Source organism: Leptinotarsa decemlineata, unplaced genomic scaffold (genome assembly GCF_025532065.1).
Source record: "Leptinotarsa decemlineata unplaced genomic scaffold, Ldec_3_MD MMD2_tig00000882_RagTag_RagTag, whole genome shotgun sequence".
Lineage (NCBI taxonomy): Eukaryota > Metazoa > Arthropoda > Insecta > Coleoptera > Chrysomelidae > Leptinotarsa > Leptinotarsa decemlineata.
The window spans coordinates 17,081,459-17,107,061 of record NW_027412556.1 but is presented as its reverse complement, the minus strand read 5'-3'; the positions used below and the strand labels follow the sequence as shown (position 1 = coordinate 17,107,061).

The 25,603-nt window shown below is 34.5% G+C and overlaps 2 protein-coding genes across 3 annotated transcripts in view; both read right to left on the bottom strand.

Annotated features, from left to right (window-relative positions):
• Positions 1-3,331, bottom strand: part of LOC111510875 (voltage-gated inwardly rectifying potassium channel KCNH7) — a 58,678-nt gene extending 55,347 nt beyond the window's left edge. Inside the window, exons 1-4 of one of the 2 annotated variants that reach the window (XM_074175156.1) lie at positions 2,969-3,331; positions 2,645-2,916; positions 2,388-2,595; positions 2,012-2,335 (exon numbers count right to left, since the gene is read on the bottom strand). In XM_074175156.1, the coding sequence (XP_074031257.1) occupies positions 2,012-2,335; positions 2,388-2,595; positions 2,645-2,916; positions 2,969-3,245 (1,081 nt within the window). In that variant the 5' untranslated portion in view covers positions 3,246-3,331. Of the gene's footprint in view, positions 1-2,011; positions 2,336-2,387; positions 2,596-2,644; positions 2,917-2,968 lie in introns of those variants that run through there. The other variant, XM_074175157.1, reaches the window with a different exon arrangement.
• LOC111512514 (uncharacterized) overlaps positions 3,214-25,603 on the bottom strand; it is a 70,844-nt gene continuing 48,454 nt past the window's right edge. The window contains exons 12-14 of the mRNA XM_074175155.1: positions 23,494-23,897; positions 23,102-23,441; positions 3,214-3,336 (exon numbers count right to left, since the gene is read on the bottom strand). Coding sequence (XP_074031256.1) covers positions 23,141-23,441; positions 23,494-23,897 — 705 coding nt within the window. The 3' untranslated portion in view covers positions 3,214-3,336; positions 23,102-23,140. The remainder of the gene's footprint in view (positions 3,337-23,101; positions 23,442-23,493; positions 23,898-25,603) is intronic.

The following is a 25,603-nucleotide window of genomic DNA, read 5'->3' as shown; positions in this document are numbered from 1 at the left end:
AAGGGGATACTTGAAAAAGTGTGTTTCAAAATTTTTTTCTCCAGTGTGGCAAGGGCTACATTTTTTTAGTGTTACACCTGATAACCATTACCCCAAAGTAATCTGAAATAATGTTTGTTTCGATGAACGCAGCTTTGTTTCAATAAGGTAGAACGTAAAATCTGAAAAAGTGTATCAAGTAGCCCCGTTTTACGGTACTTGTTTATTTTGTGGTAATTCATGATCATTTTAATGAAATGAATAAAAACACTTTTGTCTAATTACCACTAGTTGATTTTGTTTATACGACCGGTTTCTGGTTTAACCCCATTACCAAGTATAAAACTGAAATGTGAAGTTTGAAAACTCGGTTACATCGAGAGTTTTTAGGTAAGATGCAAGGCCAGGTAGTTGAACGAACTAGGGTGCCAACTTTAAAATTCAACACTGAAGATTACAGTGGTTGTTAACCTTATAAATTCAAGAGTGGAGACCTACATAAATTGAGTTGCTCGTTTGGGGGTATATATTTATGGTAATTTCCATGGCTTCCAACAAATTCATTTTTTCACTTTATTACGTATGTGCAGGATTTTGAGGTTATCTTTACTTATATTGTGTTTTGATTTTTTAAGATGTTCGTACATTGTATATTTTTTGTCCAAACAGACGTGTTCACGCAACCTTACGTCAAAATTTCTACCGGTTTGGCCTGTATATACTGCAGAGCATTCGCCACACTCTATTCAATATATACCTGATTTTTTCATTCTATCTCGTTTGGGTTTTGCATTATACAGAGTTCTGCCGAAATTATTATTACCTATGAAAGCTGTTGATATTTTGTTTTCAGTGAAATAATTTTGAATATTTTCTGAGAGTTTACTCGAATAGTTGATGCTAATATACTTAACTATATTGTGTTTTACTCATAAGAGTTTTGTGACCTTTACCTGATATTATCTTTTCTATAAGAGAAATTGGTACCTGATTGTTTACTGGAATTTTCTTAATTATTTTTATTTAAACTTGGAAATTATTTTCAGGTAAAGGGATTGCGAAAGCTCTGTGTAACATAGACCTAAACGGAGATAACTCATGTGAGAGTGGTAGTTATATATGGATTTGTATTACTCTTACCTAATTATCAATAATCAAGTAAAGATAACCTTACACATATGTAATAAATGGAAAAATTAATTTGTTGGAAGCTATGGAAATTAACAAATCAATTGAAAACCAGAAATATATACCCCTAAACGAGCAACTCGATTTATGTAGGTCTCCACTCTTGAATTTATAAGTTCAACAACCCCTATAATCTTCAGTTATCTAATTATCAAGAATCAAAACGATAAGTAAAGATAACTTCAAATTCAAAGGGAAAATTAAAACAACCCCTATAATTTTCAGTGCTGAATTTTAAAGATGGCACCCTGGTTCGTTCAACTACCTGTCCTCACATCTTACCTAAAAACTCTCGATATAACCGAGTTTTGAAACTTCACATTTCAGTTTTATACTCGATACTGGGATTAAACCCGAAACCGGTCGTATAAATAAAATTAGCTAGTGGTAATTAGACAAAAGTGTTTTTATTCATTTCATTGAAATGAATGGCTACATTTTTCTTGCCCTCTATCTAATGCGAATCAGAAATCGGAGATGAACTGGCAGATACTTTGAAATAATTTATTATACTACTTTTCGTGAATTTTATTTCAGAATGAATACAATTTATTTTGTTCGTTCTGAAAAATAATGGATTTAGCATAGTAACAAAATCTTCTTGAAATTTCATACAGTGCCATGGTTACGCATACTAAACAAATTTTTCAATTGCATTTTTAAAGTATCACGTATAAATAGGCAGGTTACCTGAAAATCAAATGTTTTCCGCTTCTTCCTCGAAAATCAAAAATATTCTTTAAAATAATTTCTCATCAAGCAGAACCAAATCCCGCAGTTTGTCCTGGGACACATTGTATAAGAATAGTACGCTATTTGATTGAGACAACGTGTATTTACTCACTTTGAATGTCGGGTTCATCCGAAACTATTGGCAGTATGAAATTTGGCTTCGTTTTCAAGATATGTTCCAGATCATCAGAAATTGCTGAATAGACGTCGATAATATTTAACAGTTTCTCAGTATTGAAAATCCATATTTCCACATTTCTTTTCGCAACGACATAAATTCCACTAAGCTTATTAAAATTGTCAGAGATATTTCCAAACACTCCAGTGGGACCAATAGTTTGCATATATTCCTTATTTTTATTCAAAATATCTACTTCACCTTTTGCTACGATGAAAATTTCCGATAGAATATCTTTGTATTTAACCACAGTCTCGCCTGGAAATGTTGAAAGTTTGTATATCGAAAAAATAAAGAATCGAATCACAACCTTTAATAAACAGTTTCACAAATATGTGATCTATCAAAACGCCCAGAAAATTATCGTCAAAACTGATGAAAAGTGGCACATCCTGGAGAATGTTTCTGTAGAAATAAAAGAGGGTATTGTTAACGTCCAGTTCGGGGTTGTAATGTTTGATCATTTGATGGGATGGCGGGCCATTATACCTCCAAATATATTCAAAATGCCTGAAACACTGACGATGAATAGTGAAGGAGCCTGGCTTGAATTTTTTTGAAACACACTTTTCTCCTTACGTCATTCTTCAAACCTTTGGAATCGAAAATGTTCATTAAAGTAAACACTTCTTCAGGACTTTCGGACGTTTCCACAGAACCTTCGAGGATAATGTTTGCCACGATTGCAGTAAATATGGCGAATACTATGAATCCCAGTAAAACAGAAATGATTGCTACAATGCTAGGCTCAAAACTTGCAGATGTTATATCTTCAAACCCAGTTTGTGTCATGAAGTTCACAGCAGTGTATATTCCCACAATATATCTTTCTGCAGGTTCTGAAATTCGGAGATAATTAAAATACTTATAATGAGGACAATAGTCAAGAACCTCGCAATCTTCCGAAGGGAGAATTTTTCTGCCAGAAATCATTCATACATTGAAGATACTGGACGTCAGTCACTATTTGGCAGCTATAACTAATTACTATATTAGTTAGAATATTTGTAATCAGAACAATAACTAGAAATATCTTGGAGATTTTCATGACCTTGACAGTTCCAAAAATGTTCTCGTCGAAGAATGATAGAAATTTGAAAACTTTGTAAAATTGGGTAAGCTTCAAAAGACTCCAAGAACAATGATGAAAATGTGGAAATGCTATCATGCCATGATTATCCGGGTTGAGGTGAATCAATAATAATTCCCACGGTATCGCAGCTAATAAGTCCAATAAGAATCCGTGGCAAATATAGTACCTTGAAAACACAATAAAATTTAAATGAACTGGTTTTCGAAAAGTTCATGATGATCGAAATTCACAAAGTTATCAATAGAAATCGTAATTAATTCAGAAAATCTACACTGTGTCCAAGATAAGAATGGGGATATCGGAAACGGTAAGTATATACGGGGTCGATTGAATTAGAGAAAAGTAGGGCATTTATGTGCCAGAAAAGTAGCGCATTTATGTGTCTAATAATAAGCCATTTACAAAGTTTTGATATTCCGAGTAATTTTGGAGATATCCGAGAAAAACCGAATTTTGAGAAATTCGTTTTCATTTTCTCTTAGCTTTATTTTCAAAGGAAATGTAAAACGAATAGCACTTTACCGTGGCCACTTTTTGAGGACTACACGATAACAGAAGCATCATTTTTCTGCGACGTTACGTCTTTTAGAAAACATCATCAACTTTGTATTTTTATATGGGCCGAAATTAAAGTATACCCATTATACGACTTCATTTTTCATTGTGAATATAGCAACGTATCACACAATATGATTTCAAAACCATTTCTCGCGCAAAATGAAAAGTGATAACTTAACCTGCTTCTTCAATTTTAGATAGTAGGAAAACGGCAGCTTTTCGAATATTGAAAAATTTGATATGTTGTCATGTTATATTTTGTGCCAAAGAAATTGTGCTGATGCTGAACGTGCCTACTCTAATAAGTATCCAGAGAGGCGACAATCTGGTAAAACAATATTTAGATGTTTACTTCTCAATTTAAAAGAATACGGATCATTCAAAAAACCTGTGGTTTCCCAAAAGCAATCTAATGAAGAAAATCAGCGGGATGTGTTACATGCCGTTGTTGACAATCCTGAGATATCCACTCACACCATGGAACATAAATCCGGAGTAGTCAAATCCACCGCTCACTATATTTTAAGAATAAATAAATATCATCCATTTATTCAGGTTTTGTCATGGACTCAGACCACGTGACGATGCAGGGCAAATAACCTTTTGTGAATGGTTCACTAGAAAATGCCAAGACGATGAAAATTTCACTTTCAACAATGGCATTTTTAATAGGTACAATGATCATTATTGGTCACAACAAAGTACACAAAGTGTCCAGACATCAACATCGTTTCGATTTTAACATGTGGGTTGGGATTCTCGGTACGAATGTAATTCGGCCTTTCATCTACAAAAATAATTTAACAAAAGTGCGGTACATATATTTGTTAGTAAATGATTTGGGAGACGCTCTAGATAATTTGTCAGTAGCGGTTACTCACAGCTGCTGGTTTCAACAAGATGGTGCTCCAGCATATAACGCTAAAATTGTTTGTGATTATTTGGACAGTCGCTTCCCGGGACAATGGATTGGTACTCATAGTGATATATCCTGGCCTGCAAGGTCACCCTACCTAACCCCACTAGACTTTTTCATTTGAGGATATATCAAGAATGAAGTGTACTCTCATGATTTCCAAAATGAAGAAGATTTGCTAAGATTGGTTACTGCAACCTTTAACAATATCGTTCCGAATATGTTAACTCAAGTTTAAAATTCGTCTGTGAGACGAACGTACTTGTGTTCAGAAAATGACGGCGGGTTATTTGAACACAAGCAGGTTAAGTAATTACTTTTCATTTTGCGCGAGTAATGGTTTTGAAATCATATTGTGTGATACGTTGCTGTATACTTTACTTTCGGTATACTTTAGTTTCGGCCCATATAAAAATACAAAGTTGATGATGTTTTCTAAAAGACGTAACGTAGCAGAAAAATTATGCTTACGTTATCGTGTAGTCTTTGAAAAGTGTCAATGAAAAAGTGCTATTTGTTTTACATTTCCTTCGAAAATAAAGCTAGGAGAAAATCAAAACGAAATTCTCAAATTTCGGTTTTTCTTGGATATCTCCAAAACTACTCGGAATATTAAAACTTTGTAAATGACATATTATTATGCACATAAATGAGCTACTTTTCTCTAATTCAATCGATCCCGTATCTCTGACCGTTTCCAATATCCCCATGCTGTTCATTCTTATCTTGGACACAGTAGGTCAGTGGTCGCCAACCTGTCGATCGCGAGCTACCGGTAGCTGGCGGAGGCAATTTTGGTAGCTCTCACAACGGTTTTAATTTAAAAAATACAAACTGCAAAAATCAGAGAAGCTTCCGAAAATTCCACAAAAAATTCTAATTGTCATAATATTAAACATAAACAGCGGCAACATTGCGGTGAGCGATCTGCCGCTGACGCCATCAAGCTAGAATCGGCTAGAACCGACCAGCCGGACCAGCGCGTTAGTGTTCGAGAACGATTTGGATTGCTTTGAACGGGATAAATAAGCACGGCGCGGCGACATTGCGTTTAATTTAAAACTGAACGCGTAACCAACGTCCAGCGGTTGGGTTAGTAGAGAACAACAAAAATAATATTATGGCAAGCAGTGGTAAGAAGGTAAAAAGGTAAAGACCTACCACTTTCATTCGGAATGGGAAGAACAATACTTTTTTACAGAAGTTAAAGATAAAAATGTGTGTTTGTTATGTAATACTTCTGTGAGAGACATCATAAAACTGTACATTCTAATTTTGAAAAATCATTCCCACTACATTCTGCCGCCAGAAAGCAGAAACTGAAACAGTAAAAAAAGCAGTTAATTGAACAGCAATCAATATTTTTAAGAACAGTCGACAAAAATAAGGCTGCAACTGAAGCATCGTACCGTGTGTCCCAGATAATTGCACAAAAAAAGAAACCTTATGAAGACGGGGAAATGATAAAACAGGCGTTTTTAGAAGCTGCTAATTCGTTATTTGCCAACTTTAGAAATGAAGACGAGATAGTTTAAGCTATAAAATCTATGCAACTTTCTGCTAATACAGTGATGAGACGTGTAGAAGTTAATGAGCAATGATATTTTTTTACAGTTAAGAACTGACTCAGATAACTGTGTTTATTTTTCACTTTAACTGGATGAATCAACAGATGGCCGTGTTCGTCAGGATGGTTTTCAGTGATTTTACGATTAAAGAAGATCTTTTGAAGTTCATTCCACTGAAAGGACACACTACTGGACATGAGTTGTTTTCTCATTTGAAAAATATTATTTCTTCCGAGAAAATTCCAATATCGAAAATGGTAGGCTTGACAACCGATGGCGCTCCAGATATGGTGGGTTGTGATAAGGGTCTGGTGGCGTTATGTCGTAAAGATGAATTTGTCTGTTACCACTGCATTATCTATCAGCAAGCATTATGTGGAAATTTCCTGAAACTAAACAACGTTATGAAACTGGTGGTAAAAATTGTGAACAAGATTAGAGCTCAAGCGTTACAAAGAAGATTATTCAGAACCTTGGCCGATGAAGTTGACTGTCAATACGGGGACCTACTCCTTCACTCTGAAGTCCGATGGTTAAGTAGAGGACGGGTGCTGAAACGTTTTAATGATGTCCTATCCGGCATAGTTCAATTTTTCAAACAACGCGATGAACCGACTCCGGAACTAGAAAATTCAATCTGGCTTAGAGATTTTGGTTTTCTCGTGGACATTACAGAGAAATTAAACAAACTTAGTTTGCAGCTTCAGGGGAGAGAGACAAATAACTAGCGGAAATGATTTCTGATATAAAAGCATTTATCAAAAAGCTGGAGTTTTGGGAACAAAACCCAATTAACAGCGATGCCAAGCATTTTCCTATTCTTTCAGAAAAAATATCTCAAAATCCATTAGAACCCTATAACAACAAATATCATGTAGAAATAATTTCTACCCTGAAGAATAACTTCAAAAATCGTTTTAAGGATTTCAATGAAATGGCTTTAGTAGCGCAGTTTGTTGTTTCACCCTTTATGGAAATTGATATCCAACAGTTTGCAACTTGTGTTATGCAGAACTTTGGCGAAGACATCGCTGCAACAGAAATGGAAGCCATTGAGTTTCAAAACGATTTAGCCTTAAACTCGTTAGTCTCAAGTACTGAATGTATCTGGCCTATTGTAAGTAAAGACAAATATTCAGTTCTATGCCGTGTTGCCTTGAAAGTGAAAGCATTATTCAGTTCAACCTATTTGTGTGAATCTTCTTTTTCCAATATGAAGTTTATTAAGAACAAATATCGCAATCGACTTACAGATGAACATTTGGATAATTGTATTCGAATCGCTGCATCAAATTATACTGCAAACATTAAAAAAATTATCGATGAGTCTGAGTGTCAGCCTTCTCATTGAACGTGCTTTTTTATTTTTCAATGTTTATGTTCATGATAGTGCGTTACTTTTTTGTTGTTATTATTAACTATTTTTAAATCATACGTGACATGCCGTTGTGGCTGGATAAAAGTTTGTGTTTATTTTTCAAACACCGTCGTTTGATAGGTAGGAATGTAGCTATGAACAAGTACGTACTAGTAATATTAGTTATTTTGTTATTAGTTTATTATTAGTACCTATGTATTTTGTTATACCAGTTAAATAGTAAAATAAATACATATAATGATAAATTAACTGTGGATTATTTCATTTATGTTGCGTTACGTGGCTTCCGTGTTGGTAGCTCGTTGGTTATTCCAAAATTAACAAAGTAGCTCAACACATTGAAGAGGTTGGCGACCACTGCAGTAGGTAATTAGGTATATATACAGGCCGTTTCTTTTATCATGTGGTAACATTGCTATATTATAAACCGTATCAGATACGAAGACGATTAAATAGGAAAAAAGGTTACTGTCGTCGGGAACAATACAATGATCGAAGAAAATTCACGGGGGCTCTCGCCCTTCTCGAGTTATACGGGGAAAACCAAAAATACTGTTTTTCGTTTTATTCGAATGGAATTGTTATTTCGAAGAATATCAAAAATGGAAAAAGAAAATGTTATTGAATTCGAAGTGTACTATGACGATGTAATAATAAATATTCGATAAAACGTTTCGTGTCAACATGGCGGCCATCAACTTTTTTTTTAAATACGGACCCGTCTTTTTATCACAGATATTGATAAAGTAATAAACTCACAATCCAAGGGTACATCACGTTAAATATTTCTATAGCGTTCTATTTGAAATAACTACCATCATCAGTGACAACAATTTTAAATTATGGTCCTGTCGTTACTTCTTTTGTAAATTGTTTCGATTTCTTCAAAATATAATTCAGACAACCCAATGAATTCGATAGGTAGGTACCCTAACCCAATAAAAATTTGTAATTTTTCTGTTTGAGACATTTTTGTATTGCCATAATCCTTTCAAGGCTTATTTCTCTTTAATCAATTATAATTCTTAATATTTTTATAATTCTCAATCCTGGAAGTAACAAAAACATCAGTTTTTGGTCAAAATTCTATTATTGTATAATTTGTTATGATCATTTACTATCTTAAACGCATGGGCAGGAAAAATTAATGCGTGGTTGATATCTGCTGAGAACTGTCAGACGTTTATGAACATATCAAAAATGCATTCAAATGATGAAAGGACTGATAATTTAGTTATGCAAAGTCAAATAGAAATCCTTTTTTGACAAGGAGTATGTATGTTGAGCTATACCTGAATCGTCGTATTCCGAACATCCAAATGTTTAGACGATTAGAAAGAAATTTGAGGGACTATGGTGCATTTGACAGAAAGAAAACAAAAAAATGTGTGGTTACTGGATGTGTGAGGAATCAAATAAATGTAATGGGTAAGCAAACATTACCACATAAAAATTTACACAGTGAAAACATATTTTTTTTTAAATTTAGGATTGGCCAGTTACAAAATTATGCTAATCAAGACTGTTCTTTGCGAGAAATTGCCCACGAAATGGGGATTTCTGTAAAATCCACCAGAACTATTTTGAAAACGAACAAATATAAATGCTACAGGATACGCAAAGTTCATAACCCAATGAAAGGGATTACGGAAGGAGAGTACGATTTGCGAAGTGGTTAAGACGTAGAAATAGGAAAGATGGATATAAAAAAAAAATGGATGGACGAATCAAAATTCACCCAAAAAGGTTGGTTTGACAGAAATATCCATTATAGGTGGAATAATGTAAATGAACATAGGGAAACCAATTTCCAAGAAAGGTTCGGAATAAATGTTTGCATGGGAATTGTAAAAACAAACATCCTTGGCCCTTTCTTTTACGATGATCATTTGAATAGTGAAATGTATCTTCATTTTCTATTCAATGAATTCGATGGCTACTTAGATGAATTGTCACTGAATATCCGCCATAAAATACACTATATTCAACAGGACGGCGATCCTCCCATAATGCAGTAATAGTAAGGAAACATTCAGATGCAATATTTTCAAGAAAATGGATTGGAAAGAATGGACCAATTAACTGGCCAGCTCGATCCCCAGATCTTACTCCTTTAGATTTTTTGTCTGGGGATACATAAAGGATAAAGTTGTTTCAACATCAAGTACAGATATCGAACATCTCAAACAAAAAATAAGAGATGCATGTATTAGTATTACACCTATTATGCTATAAAATTGCCACAGAAATTTTCTGGACCGACAACGTATGTGCATTCAACAAAGAGCTCGTCAGTTCGAGCATTCAATGTATATTGCCATATATAGTCTATTTCAAAAGAGTGTAGAGTAATAAAATCTCATTAAGTATTCAAAAGCGCTATAGGGTGATCCGTCAATAAATTCTGTCACTTCCCTAGTCCGCATTGCAAAATTATGTCGTTTCATAAAGAGCAGGTAGGTATCACCCTGTTTTAAGGGATTTGTCCATTGTTATCGACGGATAAATACTGAGCCAGAGGCGCGCTAGTGGGATAATTGCCAAAAGAATATGCATTCATAAAAATTATATTAAAGGAAATAAAAATTTAATACAGCAGAACAGTGTTATTAAAAAATATAAAATGTAACAATAAAATATATACGAACCGAAATCGGGAAATACTCACAAACACACACGAACGAACTTTACGTATTGAAACACTTGTGGGGACTTTAAATCAATTTATTCACAAAAACGACAAGAACTTTACTGGATACGTTATTACAATTTGACACTTGAACAATACTAAAACTGTGAACTTCCCTTAACGTTTAACAACACTCTATTTATACCCTAATTGAATGTTCTAGAGATTACTAGGTACAATTTTCGAGAACCTTCTGAGAAAATAATTATTCAGACTACCCTTAATTCTAAACCCTAACCTAAGCAAAAGTGTCACTGTCACTGATACACTGGTCTCTGTCCAGATTGCTTATCCCGCTACAGTATATTTACAATTCAATTAAATTATTCTACATCAGTATAGTCTTCATCCGAAGAACTGTCATCATCCCCTGGTGTTATAATTATAGGGTCAACCACCTGATCGACCAAGTTGTCCAGTTCCCACATTTTATCTTCCTCTTTTAAAACATGCTGGATTGCTTTTTGCCAGTTTTCTGATGTGATTTCCATAATGGCTTGATCAAACAATACCTTGACATCTTTTATTTTAAATGTGGTATTGTGCCTTGCAACATATCCTTTAACTTGTGCCCATATAAGTTCTATAGGATTTAATTCGCAATGATATGGCGGTAGGCGCAGCACAGTTACTTTATACTTTTCTGCTACATCTTCTACGGCATATTTCATGAAGCGAGATTTATGTTGTTTTACTATGGCTAGTAGTTCCTTCTTTACTGAATTCGTCTCAAACTGAATACCTTTATTTGACAGCCAGTTAATAATTTCTTGCTTTCTCCAAGCTGAAGTTGGTACCTTCTCTAAGCGCCTTGAATGGTAGCTTGCATTATCCATAACCACGACCGAATCAGCTGAAAGAAATTTTAACATTTCCCCGAAGTAGTCTTCGAAGACATCCGAATTCATGTCCTCATGATAATCTCCCGTCCGGCACGAGTCAAAGCTTAACAAACCTTCTTTTAAAAATCCGTCTTCGCTTCCAATGTGAGCAATTATAAGCCTCTTCCCTTTTCCCGAAGGCACTTTAATACCCGTCGAAAGGCCTTCTATGAAAGCTTGGCGAGAACTTGTTATATTTTTATCTTGCCACATTTTTTTGACTATATAACCTTCGTTTATCCACGTCTCATCAAGATAAAAAATTTTCTTTTGCTCTCTGCGGTACTGCTTTATAGTTGTCAAATATTTTCGTCTCCAGCAAACAATTTCATCACTTTCCAGTAATAGTGCCTTTCGATTGTGCTTTTCCCAGGCAAAATTCATACTTTTTAAAGTTTTCCATAAAAGTTTTCTGGATATCAAAGGAATATCGTTATCTTGGCTTATCTCGATAAATATTTTTTCAAGAGTGGGTATTTCCTTTTTAAAATAAAACGAATGAACTTTTCTTCGAATGTCACATTTGGTGTCTTCATCTAAGATTTTTATTGGTCTTCCTGATTTTCTCTTGCATGGACTTACCTGGCCTGATATCTTTCTTTCTCGCAATAATTTAAAAATCGTGGACTGTCCAATTCCAGTCATTCGGGCACATCGCTCAACACTTTCTTGCACAGACAAACTAGGGTGATCGTGTTTTATGCAATCATATACATTTAAAATTATAACTTTTTCGCAAACAGATAGCGGAGAATTTTTTACACTTCTTTTCTTTGGAGTAAATGTCCCCATTTTATAACTTTTTCACTATTTCTATATCACAATATCACTGTACGTTTAATTGGTGTAGTAACAATTACTATTATAACTCGAATGTTTAAGACACCATTACAATATATTTAAACCCTTTTTCTTAATTACCTGGGTTTAATAGGTATTGCATGATTGGTGGGCAGGGTCAAAAAGGGATTATTATAATGACATGGCACTTTGGAACTAAGTGTTAACCCTTTTTTGAGAAATCATGCTCAAGTATATGAACCCAAATTGCATATTAAATAAGTTTACAAGAACCACTAAAATTAATCTTAATCTTTTTTTAAGAAATTTTACTTACCTAAATACATGTAGGTACTTAGTTTTAGACCAAATTACTTCCCAAAAATGGCCTTTTATTATTATCTATGTCTGTAATTTTTAATTTACTTTAATTATTAAGTTTAATAATCCTAAGATTTGCCTACGCCCATGGACGACAACGAAATTCAGGCAAATTTTATGACACTTCATGATTTATTACTCTACACTCTTTTGAAATAGACTATAGCTTTGATTTTCCGTATTGGTTTAATTTTTCACAAAAGTTCATGATAAAATAAATTGTTTGAATGTTGTCACTGATTATAGTTGTTATTTCAAATGAAACGCTATAAAAATATCAAATGTGATATACTCTTGGATTGTGAATGTATTACTTTATCAATATCTGTAATAAAAAAGACAGGTCCGCATTAAAAAAAATTGATGGGAACCATGTTGACACGAAACGTTTTATCGAATATTTATTATTACATCGTCATAGTACACTTCGAATACAATAAATTTTTTCCATTTTTGATATTCCCCGAAATAACAGTTCCATTCGAAAAAACCCAAAATAGCATTTTTGGTTTTTCCCGTATAACTCGGGAAGGGCGAGAGTCCCCGTAAATTTACTTCGACCATGATGGTAGTTACCTTTTTTCCCATTTAATCGTCTTCGTATCTGTTACGGTTTAGAATATTGCAATGTTACCACATGATAAAAGAAACGGCCTGGATAAACAAAATTTAGAGAACTATTTATTTATGATAACGAATATGGATATACTATTTTTAGTATATATTGAATGAGAGCAGTCTTTCGACAAGAAGGCAAACCCTTACAAAGCCTACAACCTACACTGGTGCAAGTTTCTTGGTGCATTGATTTGTTGGTGTAGATTGTTTCAAAAAGTTTTGTCCGTTTTAATGAGTCTACTTCAAACTTTAATATCTCAGTCGATATTTATTCGATTCAATTAAAATAAGTGTCATTTGAAACAGGGCAGTTTTCCCAAAGTAATAGCAGGGGAACCCACAATACAAAATGGGGATTTACTCGAGCGTCATAGAGACCTATCAGGTTGCAAAGCTCAGATGATAAGAAGAAAAAAATATTATATAATATAAATCTTTTCATCGGTGAGGGAAGCTGCTATAGATGATTAGATATGTAAAAAAAACTGTTGCATGGACATACTCGAGCGCGTCAGATATTAATACCATCAATGTCCTACGTATTTTTAATAATGTTGGTATGTTAATCTGATCGTTTGAATGATGTGGGTTAAAGATAAAAAAAAATTTAATCGAGCGCGTCCACCAAAAAAAAAGCTCTCATTCAATAATCTGACGATTTCGATTTGACGCAAACTCGCGGCCATTATTATAATATGCAGAAATAATCGTCATTACTCTAGTAGTACTAGTCAATACTCAAGCGCATCAGATTAAGATATACAGGCTGATTCACGGTGGATGGCACATTAGACGTTTCTGGTGAACCAGACAACGGATCACTTTGAAAATTTAATGGAGGGCATATTCGGACATTCTCTAGCCAACTAAAATATTTTCGAAAATGCGGTGTTGCCGCTTCTATTAGAAAGCAGTAGCAACTTTGATTTTTCAAATGGAACACTCTGTATATAATATTATTTTTGGAATCTCCAACAATTGCCCGACAACTTTTCTTGATATTTCCCTATACCTATCTGTTACCGTTTTCGAAATAAAAATTAATTTCAATTTTTTTCTTCGAAAATCATGACTTCTAAAAATGCCGATATCTTTTAGTTAAGAAGTACTATGATATCGAAATTTGGTTTGGAGTTAGGTGATACTTGGACACTTTCCACACGTCAGCCTAATCTCCGTTACTTCAATACAGGGTGGTAAAAAAAATACAGTTTTTTCGTTTGCTTGAAAAAGTTGCTGAAATTTGATTATTCTAAATGGAACACCCTGTATATTATTGAAAATTCGGAAAGCTGCTGAAATTTGCTTTCTTTCTATGTATATCATACCTATACCTAACTAGTCAAGTTTCGGACTTATGAACATTTATTTGTGAAAATGTCCCTTCAGAATGGTATTTCCATTCGGTATTTGGTAAGCAGGCCATGATTACTATTTGATAGTAGCGTTGTGACATTCTCCTAATAATATCGACACTTTCGTCACTTCAGAAGTTGCAAATACCTTCAAAACGATGGAACACAACTATTCAAACCAAGTTCTTATGAATTTGTTTATTATTTTTGGACAGTGTGACAAAATTATCAGCAGAACATGTAGAAAGTTCAATGAAATGTTTTCGAATCTACCGCCAATGAACCTCAAGAAATTTATACGGCTACATCCATCAATTGATTGATTAATTAATCATCATCTTCATCTTCATCACGAACGAGTCTCTGTGATCAGCTGTGATGGCGTCATGACAACAGAATTCAGAGTGGGGATGGAGTGAGAGAGTTGCACGCATTAAACTTTCTCGACGAATTTTTGTTATTTCGGCTTGCGGAAATCGTCAGACTATATATTTTTCGATATCCTTGAATTATTTTCTTCCCAATAAAAAAAAATCAGCTATGCTCGAGAATGTGGAGATGACGTTTTCTTTACAACTTTGATGCCCTCCCCTTTCGTTACGTCACTCTCAAAATTTCAGATTACTGGAATTACCACTTTTTAGCATGTAATTAACTCACCCTACTTTAATCTGACGCGCTCGAGAATTTCTGATGATCAGTTTTTTTTTACTAATCTGATGCTTCATCCTTCACGGGCGGCCTTATATATGGGGCTCATATTTCGTGGAGGTACTTAACCGGGTACAAGGTATCCCCCTGTATATCAATCTGCCGCTCTTCAGTAAATCCCGAAATCCCCGCTTGGGCTCCCCTATTATAACACAAGTCGATTGATTTCATCAGCATGAAAGTTTTGTGCTTGGGATTCGATGAAATCGAAGAAGACCGTTATTGCCTGGTTCTGATTGGCGAAAGTTCTACCGGTGAGAAAGTTGTCGAATTGTTTGAAAAGATGGTAGTAGGTTGGCGAGAGATCTGGGAAGTATGGTGAGTGAGGCAGAACTTCGACGCTCAATTCGTTCAATTTTCGGACAGGATGTGCCTGGGTGGCTCATCGGTGTCCAATCACTGTCCCGAACATCTCATGTTGAAGAGTGTCCACTTTTTACCACACGTAACAATTCGATCCAAAAAAAGATCGTTTTGACATGTGACAATTTCTGTCGATTATTCACAAACCATCAAAAACCGCATGGGAGCTGACCAGTGGCGGATCCAGAAAATCATTTTGGAGGAGCCCAGTTCACAACTCAGAGTATGGGGTGTATAACCAACCCCTCCATAAAGTACTGAGTCCTTGGAGGTTTTCTATTGATGTTCAGTTGTATGCATTCAGAAACAAATATTTGAAAAAAAAATAAAAACCATCGCTTAGTTTTGAATATTGCATCATAACTAACAATAAGAAGTAGATTATGAGTTTTTATTAATCAAATTTATTAATGGTCGAACATAATAATATTTTTATAATATATACATAATATTTTCGATATGTAAATTTTTTATAACACCTTCAGAGATAATTTGCTCTTGTGCTTTCTTATGTATACGACCAAGACTTCTTCAGCTTCCATCGTATTGAAAACAGTCTGGTGTATGTGCAGTAAAGCCAAACCATTTAGTCTCCTTTCAGTTATTGTATTGCGTAGATGTTTTTGAACGACGCAAAGCTTAAAAAGTTTTCTCTGTTGTACTGGTAGTCACAGAATAGCTAAAGTACTATCCTGATGTTTGGGAGAGAATCGGCAAACTTGTAAGCTTGCGTCGGGTGTTTAGGCAACTTATTTTCGGGATTTGATTTCTACATATGTTTCAATATTCGCAACTCACCTTTCAAGGCCGAAAAGCGTGGCAAATCTTTGTATTCGATTGCCTCTTGAAGAAAGTCACTAATGGGGGCATCATTTATATCGGGTATTAACGAGTGTTGCAGCTTTCCTACACATTTCATCTCCTTTTTGGAGAACCTTGCCATACGTTCATTTATAATCAAATCAAGTAACGGGATGTATACTGACCTGCGATAATAGACCTCAGGTGAGTCTGTTTGTACGGTAGATCGGTTTTATTGTCGAGCTGTTGTCTTAGGCATTTTAATCACTGTGCCCATTCCTTTTACCAAATCAGCCGCCTGATTATAAAGCTCCTCAAAGTTGACAGAGCTGTTGTCTCGTTTTTCCTGTGCGCTCTGTATTGTAGCTTCTACAAGTTGCGAAGCACATCCATGTATTCTGCTTGGAGGTTGCGAGCTAAAGGTAAAGTTATTCCAAGCACCTCAGCCAATACTACTACACTGGTTGAACACTCTGATGACAGAATAGAGTGCAGGAAAGCAATTGCATTAGTTCCTCTACCTTCCGGTGAACTAGCAATGACTTCGAGGCCAGGGGGGAGTGCAGGAAGATGTTTCATGAACGTCAACATAGCTTCGTCCATTTTTATCCATATTGTTTCACACATCTTTTTTAAACCATATCTTCCTGGCTTGAGGTCATGAACTTCCTGCATCTTTTTTTCCGAAGCTTTAAATCTTGCAGCAGAGTCACCGAAAAAATTTGCCAGGGAATATAAAACTCCCATGGCATTTCTGATGCTAGCAACAGAACAAGCTTTACTTATGCCAAGTTTAGCCTAGGGTTGGCACAGTGGCTGTAGATTGCAAAAGGGTGAATCTGGGAAATGCGGGCTTACACACCCTTGAATATTCCATTCATATTGAAGGATCCATCAAAAGCTTATTCTCAGCCATAACCAAATGAAGGCCAAGTTTATCTAGCTCTTGATGAAATCTTCTTCAGTCTTGTATTCCTTGGTTGTTGAAATACCTTATGCAAATTGCAAGTTGTTCTTTAACAGACAAATCTGTGGTCTCATTTGCCATTATTGTAGAAAACTTTTACTGCTTTATTTTATTTACAATCTTCTCAGTGCATTTGCACTGCTGTTTCGCAGCATTCCATAATTTCATTCTTCTTAGTATTGCTGGCATTCCTTCCACAACTTTTCATATGTGAGGCTAGAACGTCATCACCAGCGTCAACTCTGAATTTTAGCGGTGCTCTAAAATTTTTTTCGCCGAAACAGCTCCCAGTTGTCTCAATAATACCATCACCTCTGTGTCCCTTCAAGGGTATGTTGATACCACATAAAATAGTCGTTTTAATAATGGGAATAAGCTTCCTACGGTTATCTTCAATTGTCTTTTTTTCTACTGCATTTATGTTGGCTACTACACTGTTTGCTTTACCCCCATGAGTCATACGAAAATTGTGATGAAGCGAAGTGAGTCAAATTGTAAATTTATTTAATATTATGTAACAGATAAAAACAGTTAAGCTTTATTCATATATTAGGTTTTATCAATTATATCGGCCTAACTTTTCTTTACCAATCATAAAATTTATTTCACTGGAGCTGACGCCTAGTTCTTCCGGCATTCCACGCACCGGTCAGTCACCACCAGGATCCTACAATCCTCGTCCTGGATTACTGTAGATCGACCACTTCGGGGTTCATCTTCGAGGCTAATATTTCCGAAACGAAATTTTGCAAACCAACGTGGAACAGTGCGTTTATTAACACTATTTTTGCCAAATGTCTGGTTAATTTTTCGGACTGTTTTGGCAACGCCTTGGTTCAATTTGAATTCGACTAATTCTGATATGGAAATCATATCCGAAACTTTACCCCCTGCGGTCAGCAACTACCCCCCTATTTTTGTCAATGGCAAGGGGGGTCGAGCGATACATGATTTGAAAGGTCTTTTGTTCCTCTACTACCTCTGTAATTTTTTTCGAAATTGGTTCATTCGTTATTGAGAAATTGAATGTTGAACGTTTTATTTAAGAAAAAAACAGAAAATTCGCTGTCGTTCATTTTGATGAGCAAATCAACAAGAAATAATATCGGTGGAAACAAAATCAATGGATAAATTGTTCAAAATGACCTCCACCTAATTCCATACACTGATACAGTCTATTCTCGAAACCGTTCCGTACATTATTCAAGATGTCCGGAATCAGCAATCGGCATTCCCGAACAATTCTCTGTCGCAGGTCTTCTAGATTAGTAGGCTTAGTAGAGTACACTTTCGACTTCAGGTTTCTCCACAGAAAGAAGTCCATCGGTGTGAGATCAAGTGATCTAGCTTGCTACTCCACTGGACCCCTTCTGCAGATCCAACGCATTGGAAAACGTTTGTCCAAAAACTGTCTCACCCGAACATCAAAATGTGGGGATGCACCATCCTACTGGAATGTTATTTCATTTTCTACTGAATTGTCAGCATTTTCTAAAATTTATGTAATCATAGAATCTACACAGTCTTGTAATAGATTTAGTAGGTGTCTCCATTAAGATTACCTAAAATGAAGAATGGTTCAACAATATGATTACCAAGAATGCCGGCCCAGACATTCAATTTTTGTGGAGTTTGTGAATGTATTTCCATCACCAAATGAGGATTCACATTGCTCCAGTAACGACAATTATGCCTATTCACTTCACCATTCAACATGAAAGAACTTTCGTCTGAAAAACATGTATTGTATAAAAGGTTTGGACTATTGGTCAATTTCTTGCTGAAAACCTCACAAAACTAAAGTCGACGATCAGGATCATCTCCGTTTAATTTCAGAACTACCCTCATTTTGAAATAATGGAATTTGTAGGCTTTCAAAATCCGAAAAACACTAGTAGCTGATACGCCAGACGCTCTAGCTATTTGCCTGATAGATTATCGATTATCCAATTGTACATGTTCTGAAACTGCAACTTCAACTCCATCATTTCTGACAGGACGATATACTTCAGGTTTTCTGTTATGAACAGAACCTGAAGTTCGAAACTTATCCATTAACTGTTTAACGTATTGACGGCTCACGTTGTGGTCTGGATGATTCGTTTTATAAACTCTTGCAGCAGCTTTAGCACATTCATTATTTCGATAATAGGTTGCAAAAATTTCTATTCTTTCTTTAGTAGAATAAACAATGTTGGAACACAGTGAACAAGGACGACTGAATAATAATTCGTGAAGAAGTGACAATGACCAACTATCTACTTTTTGTTCTGCGACAATCAAGATTCAACAAGAACTACAAGATCAGATAAAAATAAGTGTCGTGCATTTCAAAACGTTTAGTACCTACTAATTAAATAGATTCTACAAATCTAGAAGACCTGCGACAGAAAATGGGCTTGTTTCATGATTTACTTGATAGAAATTTATGGGAAAGAAAGTTTTTGGCTTTCTACTATTCCATCTGATACAAACAAAGGGATGAGAGAATCTTCCAGAGAAAGGAAGGAAGTAATTAATTTGAAAATAAGTAACTCTATACATGGATGTGTAGATCATGCAAAGAAGTAACTTTCAGACACAAACTGAAAGAAAGTCCTCCTGAAACAGCTATTTTCAAATAAACATTGAATTACACGAAAGAAAAAAATTCTTTCGAAACAAATACTTCTATATGAACACTGAATTATACAGAAGATACTTTTCTCTATCAATTAATCACTCCTAAAAATATAACCCTTTCAATTCAAATAAGATTCCTCATGGCTGGGATTAAATCAGATAGGTGAATGAATGTCATTACGATGTCATCGATGACATAAGCAGATCAAGCTTATTCTGTGACATTCAAAATCGTAATTCAAGAATGAAGTGTGTGTATTTTCTATAATGTTATCCAATTTGGTACTGAATAGCCTTAGGGCAAGTGTCTTAAGGCGAAACATCGGTGTATACCAGTGAGGGTGACAGTGTTCCATGTGAGTACAATTTATTACCATTCATTCAAAGTAGAACTCATGTGAATGATATCTGATTCTTATTCCTCAACAAATGTTTGATATACCAACTGAGTAGAGAAAAGTATCTTCTGTATAATTCAGTGTTCATATGGAAGTATTTGTTTCGAAAGAATTTTTTTCTTTCGTGTAATTCAATGTTTATTTGAAAGTAGCTGTTTCAGGAGGACTTTCTTTCAGTTTGTGTCTGAAAGTTACTTCTTTTCATGATCTACACATCCATGTATAGAGTTACTCTTTCTCAAATTGATTACTTCCTTCCTTTCTCTGGAAGATTCTCTCATCCCTTTTTTTTGTATCAGATAGAGTAGTAGAAAGCCAAAAACTTTCTTTCCCAAAAATGAATCACTCCTAAAAATATAGAAATTTAAAATTGAAAAACAGTGCACTTTGTTTAATCTCGTAGTTTTCCGGTAATCAATTATTAAAAACTGAATGTGGTAGGGTGGTAACGTCACGCCCCTATTCCCGCTTCTTATTCGACTGGCCAATAGGAACAGTAAAAATAATCAACATTGCCAATCATAAAATTTGCAAAGCCCATAATAATTAATTTAATTATGAAAGTGTATATGAACCCGTTAACGTTTCAATTGATAAAAAATGCTCCACATGGAATAAAATGTACACGAAAAATCATGTTTGCAAATAAGTTATATATCTAAAATCAGTACACAAAGTCGATAGATCACAAAATATTTACCTAAACAATGATTTTATGATTTATTTAATGATATACAGTTATGAAATTAAAAAAATTTAGCAAACTGGATTGAAGAATCATTTCAAATATTCAATTTATTCTACAATCCTCAATCTGTACAGCTGCCATATATCATGAAAAAAAAAACGATTTCTACATACATACCCCTTTCTAATATAGCTACTAAATTCAAGCGTTATAAGCTTGCTTTCCGCACAATTAAAATCAGCACAAGAATGCACCATATTGATATTCAAATATATATCTCTAAAACACTTTCAAAACATACACAAAACTGAATTCGATGAAAAAACGAATTGTTTCCACGCGAGCTGTCAGCTAAGAAAAATTTTAAACTCAATGTTGCAAAAACAAGCAGAATGGATTCGATATGACATACATTCTCAATACCGAATAAACCAATTAATTGTGATATGGGTCCTCCATGAGAAAATGAGCGATCAATTAAAATTTTTTGTAATTATTCATTCATTTTTTTAAAGAATAAAGCCAGCTAACGAATAAATATACAATAATAATCGCTCGAATCCACGAATTAAGCATAAAATGGACAATAATATTTGCCTTGATAACTGATATAGTACAAGTTATATATAATTCTAAATAGAATTAAACGAGCTGTATTTTCAAATGGTTTTTGAATGCTCAGGAATCCTAATAAAATAAATCAATTATGCATTCATACCACCCACCAAAAAATAAGATATTCTACGTTACTCGTATATTAGCCATATTGTCATCCAGTCAGCCAGCGCCCTCAGTAGTGTATGCGACAATGTGCTCTTTCTAATGTCAATGGTTTCCACAAATTTCGTATTTTTGTTAAAATAATTTCAAAATGAATGTTGAGCCTAGTTTTGTTAAAGCTGACTCCCGACAACTTAACAAGAGTCGATTTTGAAATGATCGATGAATTTTACTTGAAAAATTTGCAATACTTTGGTACCGAAATGAAGAATGAAAAATTGAAACGGTAGGTGGTAAATTTAGTAGGTCCCTTTTTTTTATTTGACATTAATTTCAGACTTTGTCTTTTATCGAAGGATGGAAAGTTTTAATTTAATTTTTATTTTATCTCGGCCAAGCAGCAGTATGGTAACTGAAAAGAGAAGCAAAAATATGTACAGTGAAATGTAGTACTCCAGTACATATCAATTAAAAAAATAACCTGAAAAGTATTTTTCGAAATGCAAACTAATTACACGGAATATGCAGCAAAATAGGTACCCGCAAAAAAACGTTCTGCAATTATATAATTGTAACAGTATTCACACCGAGTTGGCAACAATAACAACAAAAATGGCGTCTGTCAAATTGGATCATCAGATCTGTGATTGGATATTAAAAACCAATACATTTGGAAACTCTGCTCTAGACACGATCAATTTTATTGGTCAACAGACACGCGGCCAATTTAAATTTTTGCTTTTCGATTTTTTTTTCTGCAAATATAAAGAGATTTTGGGACCGATTCGGTTTGATAAGCATAAAATACCCCTAACTCGATCAGTCTATAAGTAAACCAGTATCATTTTCCATAGCATAAAACAAGCCCATTGTTCTGGAATGCCGATTTCTGACTCCGGACATCTTCAATAATAATAACGCTTTCGAAAGTAGACTGTATTATTGTATGGAACTAGATAGAGGTCATTTCGAACTCTGTCGCTCAATAAAATGAGCGATAGCGAATTTTCTGTTTTTTTTAAATGAAACGTTCAACATTCAATTTCTCAATGACGAATGAACCAATTTCGAAAAACATTACAGAAGTAAGAGAGGGACAAAATACCTTCCAAATGATGTATCACTCGACTTCCCATGTCAATGAAAAAAAAATGGGGGGGGGTTGCTGACCGTAGGGGGATGAAGTTCTTTGAAATTTTCGATTACAGGGAGGGTCAAGTTTTCATTGGAACGCCCTGTATAATACGACACAGTAGAATAAATAGTTATTGAGATATGGAGCTACAAAAACACATGACATTAAACAGACAAAACTTTTGAAACATCCTAATATGTCAATTCCACCTTCTTTTCGATCGAATTAGTCTGTATTCATAAGTTTCTTTCTTTTCCTTATTTACTCCCAGAATTTGTTTGTTTACTGAAATTTGTCATGTTGTCAAAATGTTTGCATATTTTCTTCATAAATCAGAAAACATTTCGAATAGTTACGGAATTTATACGAAATTTCTGGTAACAAAAAGTTCATTTAACTCACCAAAATGTATGTGCCGGATGAATTTTCAAAAAACCTCCATCATCGAAATATGCTACATGCATGAGAATATAAATGTCGAAATACAAAGATGAATGACAAACCACTTTCCACCAATATAACCCATCGACAAATGATGGAACCAAAACCATGATAGGTTCCAAAATACTCAAAATAACAATAAAAACACTTCTTATGGCACACCAGAATATGAGAAAAAAACCCTTCTGGGTGAATAGATACTGGCATGAGTAGAACAGCGAAAAACCACAAGGAACCCAGTTTTTGTCTGTATACTTCACAGTAATTCGGCCACGATTTGGACAAACTGATGAAGCACTTTCTGAAAATGAAAAGTTTTGAAATTGTTGTAATCAATTCAAAAGTTATAGTACCGATCTACAATAATATGCCTCCCAATGTCGCAATTCTCATATGCGTCTTCATTAGTATCTATCTTCTTCAAAAGACTCATAATGTTTTCATTGTGAACAATATCCTCAATTGTACTATATTCCTTAGGAAATAATCCCAAAATCTGACGTATACTCGTGTATTCTAGACTAATAATAACACAATCAGTGCATGTGACAACTGTATGCTTTTTTGGCATGCAAAAAAACATTTCTAGAACTCCCAGTTGCGTTCCGGGTCCCACAGTTCTTTCTAAACAGTCCTCCGAGTTGTAAATGCGACAAAACCCCTTCTGAATAACATACATCTGACGAGTTAAATCACCAAACGGGTAGAGACTTTCATTAATTGGCAATTTCAATACACCAGCGTGTTTTTCAATAAACTGGAAAGTAAAAAATTCATGTGAGGGAATTCATTTGGCAATTAATCGTAAAACAGGACAGCTAAGGGACTGAGTCATGGCCGGTGGGAGAAATCCTATCTGCGTAAAGTTTGGGTAGGTGTATGACAAAGAAAGTATTGGGAAAAAAAGAATAGAAATTTTTGTTTGCAATTTGGATATTTACAGCTCGAATAATCTAACAGACTGATGACAGTATTTCTACACATCTACTGCAAATCTTGAGGGAGTGGCTACTCACCGGCCATGATTCAGTCCGGCAGCTGTAAACAGTTACATCTCTTGGAGATTTGCAAGGTCGCGTATTAAACGTATAAAAATTATCCTAAAATGGTTGCTCATATTCGTTCAAAAAATAATAACATCGCTTTGTTAATAAAAATTCAAAGATACTATTCAGGAGTAGTCAGCGCATGAGTACTAAAAACTATTCCACCTCAATTGTTTATGCGATCCTATTGAAATTAACCTACTAATGATATAAAAAACCGAAATTGTTTGAACAATTGCAAGGAATTATTAGTTTTCAATCGGACAATTTCTTAAAATTTTGTTTTGAAGTACAAATTTAAAAAATTTCTATGATATTTTACAAAAAAGTTAATACTTTTGGTGATGTGAAATTTGATAGTTTGGGGAAAAATAGGAAATTTGGGTACTTTTGACCCTTGAAGAAGAAAAGAAATACAAAATGTTTATTTCAATTCCTTATACGATAGGTGATAATATTCTCAATTAAGATTTGGAAAAACTTCATTTTTTATTACGTGCGCCCAGCACTATGCGTCCCTTACCATTAAATATCGTCTTCTCTCTCTGACTTATACGCTGCATCGGCCTCTCTATGTCCTGAATCATTATTTATCATTTATCCCAAAAACTATCAACTTTATCAAAACTTTGAAAGAAAGCAAGGTTCTTAATAATCAAGTTATTAATAAATAAATTATTAATAATTGAGCTCTTTTATCTAAAATTCCATGTACCTAACATGCCTTGCACTTTAGCTTCTGCTCAAACATACATTTGGAAAAATGCATTAAATTTCCAGTATAAAACGGCATTTCGGATATAAATAAAAAAATTATCATTTGCTACCTTTGTTTAAAAACAAAACTCAGCAAGTGACCTTAAAACACCATGCAAATACTTTTATGTGATTGTGAATCTGAAGACTGAATATTGATAATAAATAAATATATTTTTTGTAAATCTCATTTCATTATTTCATGCATCTAGATAGTCGCCCGATTTTGTGTTGGATTTGAATTTTAGATATGAATTTTTCACAAATCCATTTTCTCCTCTTGCATTCACAAGTATAAGTCCCTGCCCTTTTGAAATTGGTGTAAGCATCCCTTCATGCAAATCATCATTCCAACTCTTCTCCTGTGTATGTGAGACATGGATATGCTTCATCCATTTAAATTATTGTTCGGCCTTCTTCACGGTATGTCTTCATGTCTCTGAGAAAGTTTCTTCGCAACTGCTGAATCGTCGGTTTCCATGAGCAATTTTCTATTTTTTTTTTCGTTTGTCTCCATCTGAACTCTATTTCTTTCATCACTTTTCTCAGAGACTCATGAGATTCCTCATAACAAATTTCGTCAACGAATTTTTTATTTATGCGGCGTAAGGTGGGAATTTTTTTCTCAGTAATGTAATAAATTGATTATATATCGACGAAG